The 23352-nt window shown below is 36.4% G+C and overlaps 1 protein-coding gene across 1 annotated transcript; it reads left to right on the top strand.

The window, feature by feature from the left end:
* The first annotated feature begins 21034 nt into the window (after positions 1-21034).
* LOC149770003 (uncharacterized) lies at positions 21035-23202 on the top strand. Its single transcript, XM_089949543.1, has 2 exons — positions 21035-21171; positions 21532-23202. The coding sequence occupies exon 2, from the start codon at positions 21550-21552 to the stop codon at positions 23086-23088; it is 1539 nt and encodes a 512-aa protein (XP_089805669.1). The 5' UTR covers positions 21035-21171; positions 21532-21549; the 3' UTR covers positions 23089-23202.
* Positions 23203-23352: the final 150 nt, after the last annotated feature.

Below are 23352 nucleotides of genomic sequence, written 5' to 3'. Positions count from 1 at the left end.
AATTGTTAAAGCTAAGTTAAAAATCCAAATCACACACACACACTCAAACAAATAGGCATACAAGCGTTAATTATTGGAAATTTGCAATGGATAAATGCACATGGAAACGCATATGAGAAAAGTTTAGCAGTATGAAATTTGTTCATAGACACTGGAATGTAATGAACCGTACACATGCTTTGTCTTTCTCAACCTAATTTTGCTGTTAATTTTTCCCATTGAATTCAGACACATAATGATGTGTGATAAAATTATTGAATAGTTTAAATATGTATGCAATTTTGGCAATGGAATTACATATATTATGGATTATTTGCAAGCCCCGACGGTATGATATCAGACGGCAAGAAAATGGTGTTGACACTCTGTTCATGATGTATATTAGACATTGAATTTAGACACAATGATCTGGAAATTTTTTTTTAAATATTGTAAATATGTGTGCAATTTTTCAATGGAATTACATGCATTATAGATCTGCATGCCACGACGGCATGATAGTAAACGGTGTTGATACCCTATTCATCATACACATTAGACATGAATACACATATATGTGCCAATGAGTTGTTCTCTGAAAAAAGTAAAATACTATAAAACCCCGCATTAATGCGACCCCGATATTAACACAATCCAATTGTTTGGACCCCAATTATCGCGTTATAGCGGGGTTCCACTGTCAATATATTTGAGTGTATTTGATAAAAATACGCACACTGCCTCCTATACAGTATTAAAAAAAGGTAATGAAAACGCATCAAAAGATAGTGTTATTATTTATGTTGATTGATTTTTTGTAAGAAACTAAGTATATAGTTCAATTTCGTTTATTACTTGGAATAAAGAAGCAGTTGTTACTGACTTAGTTGGAGGAAAATATTATCTTGTATACATGAAGACAATATTTTTTGATGCAAACTACATTCAAAATAGTTTGAACTTAACTTCATTGAAAACATTTACTAAAATGAAGACTAATAACATACTAAATACAACTATTTAAATCCTCTTACCTTGATAAAGCCGCTCCTGCATCATACTCATCACCTTCAAATGCACGGGATTTGCAGAGGAATTAGAGTTATTTTAATTTAAAACTTTCCCTAATCTAAAAAGATAGTTTTAAGGTACACACAGTGTCTATGTTTAAATTAATTTTTTTATTTATCTTTAGAATTGTTACATTTATTTTAATCTTAAAACACATCTAGAGATTCCTGTTGCCTCACGGCCCAGAGAGCCTCAGATGATTAGTAGTGATTTTAAAGACCAAGATTTTAGTTCTTGCAGAGACATATCAATACATCTCCTATGGTACCATTTACAACAATCTGAGTACTGAATGGTATTATGGTCATATTCCAGTTTACACTTGCCACAGGGAAATTCAGCCATCTATCTTGATTCACTAATGAACATAGCCAACTGACCAAAGATTTGCAGAGTTTAAACAATTATACGAAGAAACATGCCATTGTCATCAATTCATATTCTGAAATAGCACATACATATGCCCCATTGGCAAAGTAAACATGCCAATACGACCATATTATCCGCCGCAATTGCATCTGGAGATGCCTTCATATCTGTACACTAAAAATGTGTATGGGAGAGGTGATTAGGGTAAAAATCGACCGGTACCAAAAAGGAAATAAGTTACTGAATGTGAGAAAGTTAAAAGAAGGCAAATACTAACTGTGAAAGAGAACATTTGAAGTAAAGTGAATCAATATCTCTGTTATAAATTTACAAAGACTATGGTTGAGCAGGCCAGCAGCAGAGGAGGGGAACAGACCACTTAAGGGAAGGGTCACCCTTGTTATACAAAAAAAATAGTGACCCTTCATAGAGGTCAAATACCATGTCTACGATTATTGTTTGTCCCCGACATAATTGTAGACGAGCCTCCTCTGCTGCTCAATCTTCATCTGAATCCTGGGAATCTTCATCTGAATCCTGGGATTTTGTTTTATGTTTCAAGTAATATTCAAGTTCTGATGGTGGTTTTTCTATTTTTGGATTTATGTTTTTTCTTTTTCTGTAATATATCATTAAACTTCTGTATCGATCTCCACCGCAATTTTTGCAAATCTGATATAATCCTCTAACGCCGTTGTTACATCCAACACATCTTCGTGGACCAGCATGAGGGTTTTTCTTTATAAGATAATTATGTTTTTTGCAATATTCTCCACGACATTTTTTATCACATTTGTTAGTGGTTCCTTGACGTAGCCACGCACAATTGTTCATTATATTAATGATATCAGTTTAATTTTATCATGACCCCTTCTGCTGTTATAATAATTAAATCATTATGTTATAATAAAATGGTACATCCGGAATCTCATACTGCAAGGATAGCTCGAGAACGATTAGAAGCAATTAAAAAATTTCTTCCTGTTAGAGATTCATTTAGAAAAAATCTACAAGCGCAGCAAGAAGCACAAGTTGAGTACGAAGAGGACACTAAAAAACTGTTTAAGCCCGTCACTGCAGCTACTGAACAAGTTGTAACAGTCATCAAAGAAGATCTTCTTCCGGTATCAAAACAAACTGCGGCGCAGACTGAAAAAATAGCAAGAAGAACTAAACAGACAAAAAAGATTTTACGAGATCTTCCAACTGATATAGCTGCAGCTCAACCTCCACCTGTCGGTGAAGAAATACTTGAAGGTATTGGAAAACTTCGTACTGAATTCGCCGACGTGAGAAAAAAACATGCATCTGAATCCAAACCAGTAGGAGAAAATTTAGAATTGATTGCAAGATTTAACGAAGGGGTTGTTGAAGATATTAGAAATACTGAAAAAGAAAAATTACCTGAAATGATATTATTTGGTATATTTAATAAATCTGGTATTTTAAAAACCAGTCATGAAAAAGTAAATGATGATAATGTTATTAAATGGATATATCGCGTATATTACAACAAAAAACAAGCTAGAGGTCCAGAATACGAAAGTCTTCATGAAGAAGTAAAAAGACTTTATAAAGAGAGAATGAAACAACTAGAACAAGAACAACTCTCTCAGTATCAACTTCCTCCACCTCTGCAACAGATAGAACAACAACAGTCTTCTTCACCGCAGGAAGAGATGATGTTGAAATCACCTATCGAGAGAATAAAAAAGATGGCGAGAGAAGTAAAGCAAAGAATGAAGAAAGGATTGAGAAAAAAAACTAAACAGAGGGAGGAATTACGTTCACTGGGTGAAGAAAGAGATCCTGACGATGATCCTCCTGGCGCTGTAGGAAGTGGTTTTTTGACTGCATCAGGAGAAAATAATTTTGTTTGTCCTAATAATATCCTCAATGACGTGTCACGGTTAGAAGTTCTCATAGGGGGAAAACGTGCAGGAAATAACTCAACAGAAATAACCAATGAAATATCTGATATTTGTCGAAGATTATTTCAAGGTGGTATTATGGATCGCAGCATTTATCGTTCACTTATTGATGAAATTGCTGATGATTATCACAGTGACTAAACAATTAATCAATCAGTATATAAAAATGATTATACATACTGCTCAACGTGGACCGATCATGGTCAGGGTAGTAAACTCACGACTGCCAAATTACAAAGTAATTTACGGAGATGGACTTGGTGATGTTATTCAGGGTTTATTTAGAAGGATGGCTCCAAAAGCAATACCGATTGTAAAACAATTAGGTATGAAGGCTATTGAGGCTATTCGTGAAAAAGCTCCTGGTGCAATTGTCAATGTTGCTGGTAAGGCGTTCTCGGCGATCAAAGATAGACTAGCACGATTAATAAGACGAAAACAACCACCAGTGAAACTGACAAGTACTGAGGTTATGCCAGCAAATGTCAGTAAAATAATAAATCAGGCTGCAAATCAAAAACTAGCGGAATTATCTGAGGAAGCAGAAAAAAATATAACAGCGAATTTAATAGCGGGAGGCGGTCTTCGTCGACGATGATTATCATTTGGAAAAATGGTAATTACAATAAAATGTTTAAACGCATGTCCGACCCAGCATTTGACATGGATGCACCGGTCCTCAAAGATGAATCAGTGCGTGATTATCAATTTTATTCCTATGACGCAAGACAACCAAATCAGTGGGGGAGAATCGAATTACAGGTTCATGATACAAGTAGATATTTCTTGCCCGCTGAGGCGTTTATTGAAATAGAGGGTAGAATTGTAACAAATGTTGCAGCTAATACGCCATATGCTGCTAATTTGCGTGTTGGTTTTGTCAACAACGGGATTATGGCACTGTTTGATAGCGCCACATACATGATTGATGGAAAAAATATTGAATCAATTCAGAAGGATGTCGATGTTGCTACAACAATAATTGGTCTAGCCAGATATTCTGATGATTACACAAGATCAGCCGGTCCAACAATAATGTTTGCTAAGGATATCACTGACAGCGCTGATCATGTTCAGTATACTAAAATACGAACACCTCGAGATACTGCATCTGATCCACAACCAGTTGATTTTGAACACGCAGACAGACCAGGTGCTGCTTTTGATATTGTAGGAAGCGTTAATGCGACTTACAACCTGGGATTTGCAACACGCCGAGCAGCATTGTCAGGAAATGATAGAAATTTTTCATGTGCAATTCCATTATCTCACATCTTTGGATTTTGCAGAAATGTTAGAAAGGTCATCTTTGGAGCTAAACACACAATTGTGCTCGTAAGAAAAAATAATGATAATGATGCAATCTGGCGAGGTGCTGATGTCGCTGAGGGTAAAGTAAATATATCAAAGCTTTCATTGTGGATGCCAGTAATGATTCCATCTATTATTGAAGAACAAAAATTACTATCTTTTATGGATCAAGGCGGTAAATCATTGATATCGTGGTTAACAGCAACCACAGATGCTATTCAAAGTTCTGTTAATGGTTTATTTACATGGAATATAGCATCACAACAGGGTGTTTCTGCACCGAGACATATTTTTATTGCGCTGCAAGATAATGCTCGGACGAGTAATCAAGAACGTTCACATATGATATTTGACAACCTTGGAGTTAATGAAGTTTCCTTGCGGATAAATGGACATCAAGAACCGGCTGAGGATATATTGTTAAATTTTGATCAAAATCACGTAGCGCGTGCATATCATCGTTTGATGTCATTCATGGGACGTGATCAAAACGTAGATACTGGGCTGCAAATATCACAGTTAGATTTTACAAAACTATATCAGATTTATTACTTTTCGTTGGAACATCTTGATTTATCCAAACAATCTGTCGTTGATATACACTTTCGAGCTCGTGTTACTAACCCTCCTCCTGATATAGCTGGTCCACCACTTGTTCGCGGCGCATACAAAGCAATCGCGGTTATTCTTAGCGATAAAGCCATGTTACTTGAAGGTGGTAGTGGTCGAATGAGAGTCGTTGATGCACCAGTGGAAAATCTTTAATCGTGTTATTTAAAAACACGAGTATTGTCATAAAATGCCATATCAACACGTTAGTGTCAGTCTGACTCACGGTCAGATTAAAAACCTTCAATCAAATTCAGCAAAAAACTGCGGAATGAAAATATCACTAAAGCGTGATCAGATCACGGGTGGTCAAAATAAGCTATCATTATCAGAACGCCAGCTTAAACATTTCAACGACGCTAAACAATCAAAAACAGGCGTCAAACTCAATCTCTCTGCGGGTGCGGTTAAAGACTCAATTAAAACAGGCGGTATACTTCCACTTCTTGCGGCTATTCCAGCGTTAATAGCTGCTGCCGCGCCAGCCGTAGCAAAGGCAGCCGCGTTAGGTGCTGTTGGAACGGCTGCTGGAATGGCTCTAAAGAAAGCAACAGGGCAAGGATACAAAAAAAAGGGACGCGGCTTAAGATTGCCAGGATCTCGTTGGGGAAGAGGCCTAAGGCTTCCACGTTAGACGTTCCAGCATCAAATTTTGATTTACTTGATGCCGCTAAACGATTAAAAATATCTGCCTTTAGAGGTGTTTTCATGCGAGATCAATTACCAAAACAACCAAACAAACTCGAAACAGGTATTATTAATCTCGACGAACGTTCCGGACCTGGTACTCATTGGGTATCATACGCGGTTGATCCACGTGGAATCGTTTATTTTGATTCATACGGGTTAGCTCCGCCTGTTGAATTTATCAAGTATGTTGCACCACTTCACGCAACAACCAAAGTTTGGTATTCAACACTACCCACACAAACAATGACAGATCCGCCAATATGCGGCCGTGAAGTAATTAATGTACTCGATGCTATATCAAAATCATCCAGGCCGCCACATAAAGTCGTGCATGATTATACAAGCAACCGATTCGTTTTAAACAACAGGTCTTATTATAATGGTTGATATTTACGGAAGATCTTCCTCACGCGTTAAGAAAAAGCCCGGTGACGTTGATCTATCGAAGTACGCGACTAAGGATGACCTCGCTGATATTATGAACCTGGCTGGAGTTGACCCAGATGAGGTTGTTATTTTTCAGGATCGACATGGTAAACTAAAAAGCAGCAATATCAAATGGAATGATATAATTCGACGAGTATTTGGTGCAGTTACGGATAATATACCCGTGTTTACTGACAGCGGCAAAATCAGGGATTCAAGTATATCGTTTACAACCATTAGAGATGAAATTGGAAGAAGCGTTGCTAATCGCGTAAAAAATACCGGTGACACAATGACGGGTGAACTTAGCATGAACGGAAACAAAATAGTAGTTTTAAGAGATCCAACATCCGAGGAAGATGCTGCAACGAAAAGGTATGTTGACACCGTAGATGGTAAATTATCCACGTTACGGGCTGAGTATGATGTTCACGTAGGCGCTTTTGGAAGATTTCGAAGAAATTTTCAAAAAACCGACGAATCCATAGATAAATTCTTCGGTACTCCGCGCGCCGTTGACATAAATCTCGTTGATATCAAAACTAACCTAGACACGATCAAACGAACACAGCAAGACATCGTAGCGGGAATTCCTGAAATCGTTAATAAAACCAGTCTGATTAAAATCTCAGCCGGAATAACTTCCGGGCATATTACCAACATCGTATGCACGGTATCATCGGGATTTGCAACATGGTCGCAGCAAAATAATACTATCAAATATACTGCAACAGTCACTGGCGTGTACAGGCTGTCTGTGTTTAGTGCTGCAAAATTTGAAATATTTACAACGTTTCCATGGCGTCATTCCACCGACAGGTTTTCCGGGGTTGTATCTGTTATATTAAATAGCGGAACCGAAGAAATATTTATTCTGGAAGCAGCTGATAAGAAATTAACCGCAACATCCTTCTGGTGGTGTTTGGAATTTGTAGCTGGAACACCTCAATTGGTTACGGCATAAAATATAATGAGTGCTATCGACGTTCAAGGATTTAGGTACAATCAAGCGCGTGAATGGCAGGCAGCGTTGAAAGATCGAGTCGAACAATATACAGTAAAAATAAAAAAGTATCAACGACGATTAGTTATCATCGACGTTGTTGTTTATTCGGTATCCGCTGTTGTTGCCGGAAGCGGAATAATATTATCCGCGGTAACAATGATGGCACCAGTAGCTGTGACTATTTGTGTTTGTGCAACTACGACAATTGCAGGTGTGCTTAATATCGTTGCAAAAAAAATATGTACTTGCACGAACGAAAAATTATCCGATTACAAGATAAAATTACACATAGCAACTGTCGCATACACGAGGTTATCCTCGTTGTTATCAGCGAGTCTCAATGATGGAATTATATCCGATTTTGAGTTTTCAATGATGATCAGCGTATACAATTGCGCTGGTATTAAAGGTACGAGTATCAATAATGACGGAATTACTACAGCAGATCGTGACAAACACAACCCCGCACAAGACCACGATGATCTCGCTAAGTTCGATTAATCCTGAATTTAACATCAATTTTCCAACAGCAATTCGTGCGAATGAAATTGCACTAGCACAATTACGAGTATATTACAGCTGGCCAAACATCAGATCGAGATCATTTAATGGTACACCAGCAAATAATTCGCTTGTATTTACTGATAAAAACAAACCCGATGGAACACCTGACTGGGTTGTTGTTGGAATACCAACTGGTAGTTATGAGGTCGAACAAATCAATGATGAATTTGCTCGTAGAATAAAATCAATAACAGGAAAAGAAGCAAAAATATCAATTAATGTTCATGAGCCGACGCTGTCCTCGACGATTGAAATAGACTCTCCTGATTACGTCGTTGATATTTATCAGTCCACGATAAGATCCGTACTAGGATGGCCTGATATTGTGCCAGTGCATGAAGGACCACCAGAACCAAAATTAATTGATTTTATCTCCTGGCAGTGCCGGGTTTATAACAACTCCAGAATACCGAAATTTGTATCCATGGACTGGTAGGGATTTTCGTATTATTAATGATGGAAAATATTATCCTATGACACCGTTTTCTATCATTGATTTTGATGCAAAAACATCAACTAATATTGTTTATGAAAGAAATTTCAGATCAAGGGCTAGCGAAATTAGAACTGAATACACAACTACATTAACGACACTAGCACAGTTGTTTAAAAACTATATCCTGGAATATCCTAATGACGATCTAAGACATCAGATCATTGCAACGATGCAACATTTAAATCAAATTGTATTAGATCTTAAATATTTTAATCAGACCATTATTGAGGTAATAAATGCTAATAATTATACAGATTCAGGAAGAAAAAGTATCAAACAAGCATACATTGATCATTATAAAATAACTGAAGCAGATTTATTAAATTTTACACTACCAGGATTTGAAACTGGCGAATTGATAAGATCACTCAATGATCTTGTCGCGAGAAACTTTTCTGAAATACTAGCTGTGTGGACAAAAATAACCCCACCAGCAACTGTTCTCAGACATAATAATGATCCACTCGGCGGCGGTAGGCACATATCTCCGGGAATCGTTAATATAACATCGACGATCGCGGTTAACCTAGTTTGTGACGTAATCGAAGGCAGTTATCAAATAGATCTTGGAAAATCAAATCAGGCTCAACAAGGATACATCCTATACACGTTCACACCACAAGTTCCCCCTGGCGATTTGATCGTGCAAGTACCAACCAATCCTGTCTATCTGCGCACACATAATCAGTATTTGTCACGAATAAATTTCAAACTCACGGACCACCTTAATCGCTTAATTGACCTACGTGGAGAAGAGCTTGTAATAAATCTGTATGTAAAGTCGTAGAAAGACCCAGCACGTGAGGGTTTTTATACACTTGAAAACGCGCGTTTTCACAAAACATAGAACAATTTAGCCACGGAAACGAGGATTTCTTATTAACACAATGAACTCCGTCGAGAGAGCACATTCCTGCATTAAAGTCGATCAACTATTCCAGAATGAATAAAATAAGGAGTGGATTAAGAAATATTTTATTTTATTTCATCAGAAATATTTTATTTTCTGAATTTCAGTGAAAAATCAACAAATTTCGTGTTTTTGATGGGTATTTTAGTCGATTTGTCAGGGAAAATTTGTCAAATTACAGTTTTTCGTCAGGTCAAACCTCAAGCGGTTCTCTAATTGATTTATCGATAAATCGTCAAAAACCCTCATTTTTTTCGAAAACTACCAGAAAAATTAACAAAAATCGCATGAAAAATCTCATTTTTTGAGCTAATTTTACTGATTTTTGACGATTTATCGATAAATCAATTAGAGAACCGCTTGAGGTTTGACCCGAATGATAATGGAAAATTCATCAATTTTCACTGACAAATGTTGAAATATTTTATTTTTTTTCTGAAAATTTGATCATTTTACATAAATCTGAGGACCAACCAACCCATCAATTTCAGAAATAAATAATAATTCAGAATAAATAAAATAATTCAGAAATAAATAAAATAATTCAGAAATAAATAAAATAATTCAGAAAAAAATAAATAATAAATCTGACTACCAACTAACCCATCAAAATTACAAAATTGATTGGTTTGCATGATTCAGAGTATTAACTAACCCATCAAAATTACAAAATTGATTGGTTTGCATGATTCAGAGTATTAACTAACCCATCAATTTCAGAAATAAATAAAATAATTCAGAAATAAATAATAATAATTCAGAATAAATAAAATAATAATTCAGAAATAAAATAATAATTCAGAATAAATAAAATAATAATTCAGAAATAAAATAATAATTCAGAAATAAAATAATAAATCTAAGTCCCAACTAACCCATCAAAGATCTCAGTCATCTTCAAAATTACTACTTTGGACGGGGTTACTCGCTAACATAATTTTTCTTAATAGTCTTATGCGAGTACTAATTGTTTTCTTTTCCTCGTACTCGTGGGATAACAGCGATCTAATTTTTTCAACTGCGGCGGAGAGAGGAACGAATTCCTTCACCTGATTATCTTCTACGGTAGCTAGCGACTGAAACATAGCTGCCTGAATCCGCTTTATGAACTTATATTGAGATGATAGAACGTACTTATTTTCATTCTTAAGCTCTTCTAACGTTTCAAAATCAGATATTATTTTTTCAGGATTTAGTTCATCAGATATATTAATTCTGTTTTCTTCTAGTTTTTTGATGGCAGAAATAATGTCTTCGATATTTTCATGGTTCATTATATAATATATAAATCTTTAAAATAAAAAAAAATATCCCTAGAACCCCTATCGAGTCTTTAGCGAGTTCGTCGGGATGTTTCAAGGACAGTACAAACATATAATGAAAGACAGTACAGCCAAGAACTCATAGCTTGCCATCGCATTCTATCAAGTTCACCAGGCACATGAAATATTCCTTCTACGAGAGCTTCTAACCCGTCAAACAACGGTCTAGAGGCCCAAGAAGGGGGACGGCACAAACATATATTATGAATGAACCTCTATTCGAGTCTTTTAGCAGGTTCAGTAAATATGTAATGAGATGTAATGAATGAATGAATGTAATGAGATGTAATGAATGAATGAATGTAATGAGATGTAATGAATGAATGGCCATTTTCTCCGCTCAACAGAACCACCTACCCCAATAATCAACCCGTGGGTGGTACAAAACATGTATCAACCACCGGTGATATGTGGTTTGGATGGTTTTGAGAGCGGAGAGAGGCTGGCGGTGCCCCAATTAATTATAAAAATCGCTAATATGCGTAACCACCGACCAATTGTCAGTCATGGGATTCGATCCTGGACCGCGAGCGTCACAGTCCAATTCGATACGGATTGAGCTATCAAATCTTATTACAAACATATGTTTCGGAAGTTAATATATAGCTACAGCATTTCTAAATTCAAGAAATACGTTTTCACCAAACAAGTTAGATTTATAAAGCTGGACCACGCCATATAACTGTTAGATGTTTTCATTCTTCCTATAATATAACTGTTAGATGTTTTCATTCTTCCTATAATATAACTGTTAGATGTTTTCATCCTTCCTATGACTATACGAGATTTTCAATCCTCTCTATGTCTGTTCTATGGAGAAATATATATTACGAGATTTCCCACTCGTAAATCTGTATCGTGGTCAAGGGAGTATTTAGTTGTTAATATTACTCGATAAAAAAAAAGTAACCACACAAATACATACGCACACACATACGTATTCAAATATATTTTGCTCTGAACAAGGAAAATGCAATTGATTTTTAATTCCAAACACTATATACATGTATTTCTGTAATTGAGTAAATACATGCAGGATCCCTGTACTGTTAACCCGCCACGATCGATACATACTAGACGCTGGATTCTACATTCAGTAAGCTGGCATATAAATGTCGGTTTTCTGTAGTTTGGATGTAATGTATATGCTGTGTTGTTCTAAATGTTTCACGAATAGAACAGAAAAATACACGAACTGCATATTTTTGTAAGTTAGAAACCGAAATAATTATGACCATAAAATTACCTCCCTTTCATGAGTCAAAAATAAGTAGTGTATGGGGGAAAATCTGTGACATAAATTAATTCAATGTGGTAATGATAATTATTGATATCGGAAGATAATTTTTTGCTTATATTTTTTCGAGAAAGCGGTTTTATATATATTTTCTGCTACTTTTTGTACTGAATGCGGGGTAATATCAAAATATTTCGCAGCTGAATGCATCGAACGAAATATAATTTCTTCGCCAGTTTCTCTGTTTGTAGCCTTGATCACCCTTCTAGAAACTGTCTTACATCTTCCTGTATTACCACGCGCAGAGTTCACGCTCTGCGTGACAACACAAAGGTTGGATAAATTATTGTTTTGAGGAACCCCGTCAAGATGATCAATAACAAGACCGTCATTGATCAATCCGTTATGACACTCATAGGTAAATCTATGACACAGATAATGTTTCTTTCCTCCCTCGTATGTGAACGCTAGATAACCAGAATTAATGACATGACCAACTGTTTTTTTTAACCTGCAGTGTCTGATGATACCATTAATATTTGATTCGTAGTTTGTCACGACAGGATGTGGGATAAATATATTTTGCTCCATATGATAATATTATTTGTTTAAATTATTGTTTGTCCGAAAACTTAGTTAAATAATCCTCCACGGATTTTATAGCATTTTCACTATTATTATTTTTTTTGTCATAATATCTTTTAAGTTCTCTGAACCGTTTCCCCCCGCACTTTCCACATAATTTTGTTTTTCCTCGCACTCCAGTACCACATCGCAGACATGGTATTGGTCCTAAGCTTCCACGGTTAACGCACTGCATGTGTTGTCCGCAGAACTCCCTTTTACAGGATTTATTACAACGAGTCAATGAACCCACCATAAGCCATCTGCATTGAGACATTGTATACATAATATTTTAATTTAAATACTTGTCTGAAATATAGTATGAACGAATTCGATAGATTATCCCGAATAAAGCCCTGGAGCGTGGATAAATTCAACCTCGACAGAATATCTCCAGACTTACCAGTACGAGATCTGGTTGATCCGAAAAATAAAAGTTTGATCTCGAAAATTCACGACGCCAAGAAAGAATTTCACACAGATGGTGCATCTCATGTCTGGTCAACGTTCAAGATTATACGCAACGGCGCCATTAACGCTATGATGAACGACAAACGAGCAGCAATTATCATTAACTACCTCTTTGATATTCATCAAAGTAATCGCAAGTATCTTTTCAAAATAAAATTCGTCGTGTTGACAGAAACAAATGATTGGATTATCCGTGACAAATATGATCCTGTCCATGGTAATAAAAAAACTGTCGTACTAAGTAAAGATTCCAAACCAGGTCTATTGACAGGTATTGACAAACCGTATTATGAACGAGCATATCCTGTGACCGCGGTTATTTATGGAATCTATGTGATAAATGAAAAACCTAGCGTTGATAAACTAGCGCCGATGAAATTTTCAAAAATAAATTGTGTAGCTGAACGAGTAACAGAACATTTTACCGTTTTGACTCGTGGAAACGGTCTAACGGATAAGAGACGTAAAATAATAAACACGTGGGGAGAAATGGTTAAAGATACTGGTGCGTCTATGAAAGATGTCGCTGAGTTAGGAAAAAGATTAAAATTTCCAATAACCGTAGCGACGATAACTGGAGAAATTTTGTATGAATCAAAATATAGATCAAAAGGAGCTTCGATCGAAATTATTGATCATAACTCACACGCGTGGACTAACGCAGTAACAATATTTCCACGAGATCGAACTGTTAAATGTTATCCCGGAGACATGTTTGATTTTATTAACGAAATAAGTAAAAACGATCCTGTGTCAGTATGGTTATTTCATTCTTGCGTGGAAGAAAATAATCAATTTGATCAGTTTGTGAGGCCAAATGGTGTTATTTATCGAACAAATCATCTTCACGAGAAAATGAAAAATCTTGCACTGCAATACACTGATGACACTGACGAATTATTGACCAACTGCTTTACTGTTCCGTCCGTTGCGGCTCATTTTGCTAGAAAGAAAAATTCGTGGAAACCAACTCGGTTTGATTTTCTCAATGACATAGTATCCAGTTGTGTCGAATATGGACACGGCGGACTATGGAATACTAAATACGATCATAGAGATGTTATTTCAGTTGATATGGTTGCGTGTTATCCGGGAAGTTTTCTTGGATACGGAGATTGTTCTGTGTATTTTGAGCGATTCGGTCATCCCACGCACGAAATGACGCGAGTATCGATAAATGGACCATTACCGGATTTTGATCTGACTGGATTTGCTCGTATCGAGTCATTCGAAATGTCTAAAGGACTCCATGCAATTTATTATGTTTGGTTTGGAAAACATTTTTCAGAAAAAATGTGGACACCAATAGTACTATTATGGTATATGCTTGATTGCACGATGTTAATATCGCTGACGATCAGCGAAGCAATTATATCATATCGAAAACAAACCGAAGTTTGGTTACCACATTCGGATGAAACCAATTCGAAGGATCTTGGTAGAAAAATAATTGGCAAATTTACCCAAGGAGCAGCATATGATCACAGACAACATTGTACAAGATTGATCATGGACGACGCTGAGTTAGATTTTATAATCGCTGATACAACGAACAAGAACACGTTTGTAAGTCGAGAAACAGCTTTCTTGTCAAATGGAAATAAACTAGGTACCATTGTGAACTACATGGACGGTGAGTCACCTCAGTATACTCATTTAAGATCATCGATGCTCGCGTATGTTTCAATAAATCTATTATCGATGATAAATAAGGTTTCTACGCATGCCGTCAGAGTTGCTACCGATTCGTTTTATATAAGCAAAAAACATTCAATGCTGTTAGAAGGATTAAACATAGGCACTTATGCATCGTGGGGTTCGTGGAGAATAAAAAATGAATATATGCTCGATTATTCCGAATCCGCTGATGTTGCGGTTAAAGATATTTACTGTAAAAAATATCAAACGTTGACAACTTCGTTGTTACCATCGGTATACGATCCAATAACTAGACACAAAACGGTTTATCTAAACGGACCTGGCGGCAGTGGTAAAACCACTCGAGCTATCGAACTATTTCAGAACTCGGATATGATCGTGCTAACACCCACACATAGACTCGCGCGAGAGATGAAACAACGCGGTGTTAATTCCTGTACTTATCACAGCTTTTTTCGATGGAAGGGTGACACATGGACATCTTTAAAGATGGGAGAGAAATACATTCCAAGGATTATAATATGGGATGAAATATGCACTGTACCGCAAGAAACATTAAAAACATTTCTTGATTGGTTGTTAACAAGAAATACTGCTGTGATAATGTGCGGCGATCACGGTCAACCACCACCTGTAGCTGGACCATCTCCACATGATTGGCTGAAAAGTTTCGTTGATCACTACGAAGTAGTGGCTGATGATCATAGAGCACTTGATGCAGCATTAAAGGAATGTAAAAAATTAATCAGACTACAACCGAATAAAATACAGTGTGAAATAATGCGCGAGATAATTTCAGAAACACCCATGAAAGACTTTATGCAAAAGTGGCGACCAAACGATTTGATAGTTGCAAGTAGAAAGATAGTTCGTGATACACTTCAGCGGGAGTTGTTTCAGTTACAACGAGAAAAGTTTCCAACGTTGTCAGTTCCACTATGTTATCGACCAGCAGATACGCGACGGCAAAATATCGATGTTGATATACCAGGAGAGTCAAAGAGGAAACAGAATCTTGTATTGAATGATATTGTTGCCGTCGACGTTGATGTTGTTGAAGATGCTCTACGTGCTGATAAATCCCCGTGGACGCTCGGATACGCGATGACGATTCATTCATCTCAGGGATTAACTATTACTGATACAGTTGTTTGGATCGTTGATGATCACATCGAATGGTCGAACTTGGTTTATCTCGCAGTGTCTCGAGTTAGAAAAATATCTCAATTGAGACGAATCGTCATGGACTCGTCAGTGATCAATGATGATGTTGACGGTGATGTAATAAGAAAAAAATTATCCGGTTATAAACAGTGTGATAAAAAAAATAAACGCAATTTTGATCTTGATGTTGATTTTATTAATGCGCTAAAACAACAACAGAATAATCATTGTGCAAGTTGTAATTGTATAATGTTATGGCGGTATCTGAAAAATGATCCAAGACAATTTACCGTAGATAGAAAAAATAACAATCTTGGTCATACACGAGAAAATATCATGTTGACCTGTCTTGAATGTAATCGACGCAGAGGCGCCAGCGCCTTGGGTGCTAGCTAAGTGATTTTGGTGGTAATTGTGTATCCGTAGGGATTACTTGTAATTGTTCACGCACAAATCCGCGTTGAGGAGCAGCCGAATCTAGTCCGTAGATTGCGGGTCTACCTGGCGATCTTGTCACGGTGGATATCTTATGCGTGGTAACACTCCAAATAGGATCAGTCGCTCTCGCTTTACCGCCTTCAAGTTCGCCGGGCTCATATAAATATCTAACTGTAACATCACCCAATATTTTTTGTTTTTCAATATCTTTTCGTTGTGTTGGTATATTTTTTTTGGTAATTGCATTAATGGGTTTCATGTTGGTTGTTCGTGTAATTTCATTATTTAATGCAGCTATCACGCTTGGTAATCTTGCCACCCATTCACGAGATCTTTTATCCTGAATCAATTCCTTCGCGTATTGATATCCAAATAACCGCTCAGCGAGTGTTCGATTAAATCGCTCAACAATCGCCTGATCACGATGAATTGCAGTATGCCCTCGTCGTATTTTGGTATTATGTTGTTTCATCAACGATGATGCTGGACCAAGAAATTCCTTACCAGGATCAACCTGTAGCTGTGGCCATCGCAGACCACCTCGTTGATAAATTCGTTTAAATGCGTCGGCTACTTCAGCAGATGTTTTAGTCGTTAACGGTTCTGCTTCTTTATATCTACTTGCAACGTCAATGACAGTTAACGCGTATTTGTACGTTTTTCTACGTACAGTATCATATGGTAAAAATAAAATATCAGCTTGATGAACTTCATTAGGAACACTGACACTGAAATACGCGTACTGAATTTGTTTAGGACGTGGTAGATAAATTTGCCATATTGCTTGCCTGGACAACCACGCGCTAGCGGCAGAATGTTTAACCGCTGCTGCATCAGCGAGTTTACTAATTGCTGATTTACCCTTCCAGTATCCAATTGGTGAATAATAAATCGATTCCATTATATATTACCAGCCCCTAGCGCTAATTTACTTTTCATCGCGGATCTTACTAACCAATTAGCTAATGATTCTCTGATATTTTTATTTTTTATGGAATTTAATGAATGAACTAATTTCACATCTGCAATATGCCTATCTTGTAGATTTTTACTCTTATAAGCTACATCATGAACATGACAAGCTCGATCAATGGCGTTTACTGGTTCCTCGCCTGGTTTTGGTTGATCCTGATTATCAAGCCTGATATCGAGTCGAGTACCAGGACCGCAATAATTATATCCTGGTAGATGTTTTTCTCCGCTGTATTTAGCCCATGGAGAACCTGGAAACTTTGACATCAAATTAGCAATATCACCACCGCGCCTATTAGGTAAAAACGAAAATTTCTTTCTACCGCATACAGAACATTTTCCACCATACGCTATTTTTTATTTTTTGTTATAACCGTAGCTAAATCAGTGGTTGGAGTTTTAACTTTACAGCGTAAACAATATAAATTCATGTCATGATATATATGGATATAATTGATTTCTCAGCAACTCGGCAGCGAGAGCCAGTTAAGCACCATCCTGCACTACCGAATTCCATCAGAATGATTATCATGGGACCATCTGGATCGGGTAAGACGCAATTATTACTTAATCTGATAATGAGATGGTTGAAATGGGATAAGTTGTATTTGGTAGCACCATCCGCTGATGATCAACGATGTTATGAAGTACTTAAAGATTTTAACGAAAACGCGCGATTACTGGACGAAAATAATGATGTTATAGAGTTTATAACAGATATTGATGAAGCACCGTCCGTTGATGTTTTAAACGGATTTATTAATAATTTAGTTGTATACGACGATGTGATGCTAGATAAACAATCAAATCCAGCCAGAATATTTTCCCGTGGTAGACATAAAAATACCGATGTTATTTATGTTACTCAACGATACACACAAATACCAAAAGTGATCAGAGATAACTGTAATATTTTAGTTGTATTTAATGGCGTAGACGCACACACGTTGCGAAATATTCATCAAACCTGGTGCAGCGGTGACATGGATATAATTAAATTCAGAAACTTCTTTTCACGAGCGCAAACTACTCCGCACGGGTTTATAACAATAAATTTGCACTATCCTAGAACAAGATATCGTATTGGACTTGATAAAATATTTGGATAACGGGGGGTGATGATAAAATTAAACTGATATCATTAATATAATGAACAATTGTGCGTGGCTGCGTCAAGGAACCACTAACAAATGTGATAAAAAATGTCGTGGAGAATATTGCAAAAAACATAATTATCTTATAAAGAAAAACCCTCATGCTGGTCCACGAAGATGTGTTGGATGTAACAACGGCGTTAGAGGATTATATCAGATTTGCAAAAATTGCGGTGGAGATCGATACAGAAGTTTAATGATATATTACAGAAAAAGAAAAAACATAAATCCAAAAATAGAAAAACCACCATCAGAACTTGAATATTACTTGAAACATAAAACAAAATCCCAGGATTCAGATGAAGATTCCCAGGATTCAGATGAAGATTGAGCAGCAGAGGAGGCTCGTCTACAATTATGTCGGGGACAAACAATAATCGTAGACATGGTATTTGACCTCTATGAAGGGTCACTATTTTTTTTGTATAACAAGGGTGACCCTTCCCTTAAGTGGTCTGTTCCCCTCCTCTGCTGCTAGGCCTTAATCATTTTGGTCTTTTGTGATTACGAATACCAAATGGTCATTAAATGCATTTATTAGGAGAATGTGTTGATTGATATGGTAACTATGAATTTCATAATCAAAACTTAATGAATAATGTAAATAATTCAATGATGTTCATTTTTACTGCATTATATACACAAACATTGATACTAATCTGCACACCTTTATTCATAATTTTCCAAACCCGTGTTTCTCTAGTGTAGATCAAAAGATATACAAAAAAGCTGGGTAGTCAAGAAAACAGTGTTACAACTTGAGATTAAATATGTGGCTGTGAGAAAGTCTCATACAATCAGAAAATTTTATTGGATATTCAAAAAATAAAACAATCACATACAAATCTTAAATTACATGAATATAGACAAGTCCAATTATGGAATCGAAATTTGTTACAGAAATATAACAATGTCTCTAAGACAATGACATGAAAGCAATCAAACTTCTTTCTACTGTTGGTCCAAAAACCATTATGTGAGATCTGAATAAAGCGCATTCATTAAACAGCATACATTTTCTCTGTGCAAAACAAAAATCATTTTAATACAGGTGTAATGGCTTAAACACCAATTATTTATGCTGAAACAATATGGCAAAGTGTTCATTATATAAGTACATAATTAAAGGTATTTATTGTCAATATCTCCATCTTTAGATGACATGTGAAAATGTTTCAGTATGAACAGTAATTTGAAAGATAAATAAATTATCCATATAGAAGTTACTCAAAATATCAGAAAACAGAAAATAAGAATAGTTCATTAAAAGATATATGAATTTGAAATAAAAGTATAAATGATGATGGATAAAACGTTATGAGTGAAGGGAAGAAAGCAGCACAAGTATCATATATCTAAAGTTTACCAATAATCGCTTTGGGTAGTTAAGTCAGGAGTGTCTCAGTAATTGTTGAGACTGGATGCATAGGAAAGTGATGTGATTGCAGAGACTTGTATTCGCGTCTTAATTGGGATTATCAAAGTGTTGTGACGTATTAAATACTAATTATACAGAAAACATGTAAAGAAAGTTTGAAATGCACAATGTGATCGCTGAGTCTTTCCTGATACCGGCACTGCAATCTGTATAATCTGCAAAGGTCTGACATTTGCTGTCAGTGGTTCACTGGAATCTTGGTGTTAATCTTCAATGACCAGTGCTTAATTTTTTTGCAGCTTAATGTTTTAGCAATATAGGCAAATAATGCCATTTACAAAGAAGTGAATACATATGGGTATTGAAGAAAAGCTGTCATAAAAGGAAAACTGCGTGTACTTTTTTTTTTCTTATTATTAATATTATTATCATTGAACAATCGATATGGAAATTTTAACTACTCTGAATCACGGGCCCAAAATTTTGTTGGGATATATATCCAAAATAAATACAGAAATTATTTGACGTGCCATTTTTGCATGTATCTTTGTATTTAAATCATTAAAATAATTGTCCACGCATAATTCTTGATAGTAACAGTTACACTGTACGGCTATTTAAATTGCTGATTTTCACGAAGTTTATTCATCCTGGCATTATTAATAGATCAATACTAATATGAATTTATTAGTAACAGCTTAAGCATTAAACTCATATAAAAATTGTATTATACACTATTAATAGTAAATTTTCTTTTTTAAAAAATGTCGCAAATTTCACTATTTCCAGCTATGGTATATACTCCATACGATATTGCGTTTCGGTGTTTGTGTTGCGTTCCGGCGTTTCGTTGCGTTCCGTTGATTCTATGCACCGGCCTAAACAACAACAACAAAAAAATTAACAGCCGGAATGGGGTCACAATACATAGTTCCCACTACGTTCGCCTGTGACCGGAAGCAGTTTCCGGTCGCCATCATGTGGGTCAAGCTCATTGTGTTGAGTACTTGCTGCCAAGCGTGACGATGAAACCTGATTTAATTTTCAAGGAATCAATTCAGAAGTACAAATGGCTTCAAAGTCAGTCAAGATGAAGTACAAAGATGGACTGGAAAAACTAGTGCTGGAAAGATACGAGTTAAAGTTAAGCTTAATCGGTGGAATTGATCCGTATGAAATGGACAAAAGAAAAATGACGACTAACGTCCAGTGCCTACCGGAGATAACTTATATTGACATTTTAAATTATTTGGTAAACACGAAAAGTACTTACACGTTAGATGATTTGAAAGCTTACAAATCACTTGAAGCTTACAACCAGTTTGTCAATGGTTGGGTCAAAGACGTCCTTGCCGTTGAAGTGAGCAACAAGGTGTTGGTTACTGCCAGGGTGAGTTCATTACATTTGTTACTTCATACCATTTCGTATAGAGCATTACAAAAGTAGTTAAGAGTTATACCGGTATATATTTTATGGGGTTAGTTTGTGAAGTATTAAATTACATTATACCACTGACACAATATTATTGTCATCCTTGTATATCTGATAAATTTAATGGTATTTTTATAAACCATGGTAGAGTGGTGGTGCTAGGGTTGGCAAGGAAAAACAGGGATGGAGGGGAGATCGTAAACAAACGTATATTCGCTTTCGTATGCATATGTTGCAAAAGTTTACATATGCACATATTCCATTTAAAAATGCTCAAAATAAGTGAAGAACTAACTGGAAGTCTCTTTGCATTTTTAGGTATGACACTCACAGCGCATGAATTACACAGCATTAAAGCCATGGATAATTGCAGTAAAAACAGGAATTGTTGAGGCAGCCCATTGTAATTGTATGGCTGGCCTTGGGGAGGCATGCAGTCATATTGGTGCACTTCTTTTTTACATTGAGACAGCTGTGCGCATAGAAAATGCAAAGACAGTTACTCAAGAAAAGGCCTACTGGTTACAACCATCAAGCATTGACGAGGTCGACTATGCGGAAATTTCCCAAATTGATTTCACGTCAGCTGAAATTAAGAAAAGGAACCTGGAAAATGCCATCTGTGGAACCACCCAAAACAAGGAAAAGAAACCGAAGCCAACTCTCCCACATGTTCCTGCACCAACAGATGCTGAATTCGATGACTTCACATCAAAGTTATTTTTAACAAAAACCAAACCTGTGGTGCTTTCAATCATGCCTAAGTATGCGAAACACTTTATTCCAAGAATAATATCAAATGATCTTCCCAAGCCTCTCTGTGAACTCAGAGATGACAAATGTACTCTAATGTCTAAACATGAGCTTGTAAACTATTGTGAAAATCTGTTCAGTGCCATTAATGTTACTGCAGAACAGGCAAAACATGCAGAGAGGCTGACTCGTGGACAAGCTGAGTGTAAAGATTGGCACCGGTTAAGAACGGGAAGAATAACAGCATCAAGAATGAAAGCCGTGTGCACATCTTCCATTGATAAGCCATCGATTTCCACCATACGAGACATATGCTACCCAGTGAAGTTTTCTAATAAGGCAACAAGGTGGGGATGCCAGCATGAAAAAGATGCAGTGAATGCATACAGGAGAAAAATAGGGCCTCTCCATGACAATCTCATAGTTGATGAATGTGGTCTCATAATCAACCCTGAATTTCCCCATATTGGAGCATCTCCCGATGCTCTTGTTTTATGTAACTGTTGTGGAGAGGGAACAGTGGAAGTGAAGTGTCCATATTGTGTGAGAGATACACAGATTAAAAATGAAAGTATTTCATACCTGGACAAAGACAAACTATTAAAAACATGCCATCAGTATTATTATCAGGTGCAAACACAAATCTTTCTAAGCAAAAAGAAGTTTTGTGACTTTGTTATCTGGACAGAGAAGGACATATCTGTGGAAAGGATTCTGCCAAACCCCAAGCTATGGCAAGATATAGAAGCAAAGTCAGCATCATTCTTCGTTCATGTTATTCTGCCTGAACTGACAGGGAAATTATTCACCAGACCACAGTCCGCAAACACTGAACCTGTTGCACAAATGGAAAGGAAGCTACATGCATCTGTGTTGCAACCCTCTCTCACCAACAATGATAGACAGACTGTGCCAGGAAATAACACTGACCTCATTTGTTTATGTCAAGTACCCCATGATGAAACATTTGATAATGTTGTTGGTTGTGACAATGAAAACTGCAGACTGATATGGCTTCACTTTAAGTGCATTAATATGACTAAAGCACCAAAAGGGTCATACTATTGTCCAGAATGTTGTCCAGTATATGGCAGTAAAGCAAAAAGGCCTAAAAGGTGTTAGAAGGCTATTCTCAGGACATTTGCATGTAAAAAAAAAACAGGATACAAGCGTATTGTGGTTGTTGTACTTTTTATCTTCATGCATACTTATCTATTAATTAAAAGTGAATAAATCATTCCCCTGTACAAATGTGTTTTTTTTTTGTTCTGTCTGTATTCTATATATCTTGCTTATTCTATAGCACACCTTGTTATGACCATCTATGCAGAGTAGTAATAACAAGATTTTCATGACGGCTACAGTGGCAACCATATTGACTATCCC

Source organism: Sinohyriopsis cumingii, unplaced genomic scaffold, assembly GCF_028554795.1.
Source record: "Sinohyriopsis cumingii isolate HCF-2022 unplaced genomic scaffold, ASM2855479v2 utg002881l, whole genome shotgun sequence".
Lineage (NCBI taxonomy): Eukaryota > Metazoa > Mollusca > Bivalvia > Unionida > Unionidae > Sinohyriopsis > Sinohyriopsis cumingii.
The sequence above is the reverse complement of the archived record's forward strand: the minus strand, read 5'-3'. Positions and strand labels throughout refer to the sequence as shown.

Excerpts from the sequence above, each read along its gene's own strand:
- LOC149770003 (XM_089949543.1), top strand. The coding sequence starts at position 21,550 with ATGAATTACACAGCATTAAAGCCATGGATAATTGCAGTAAAAACAGGA.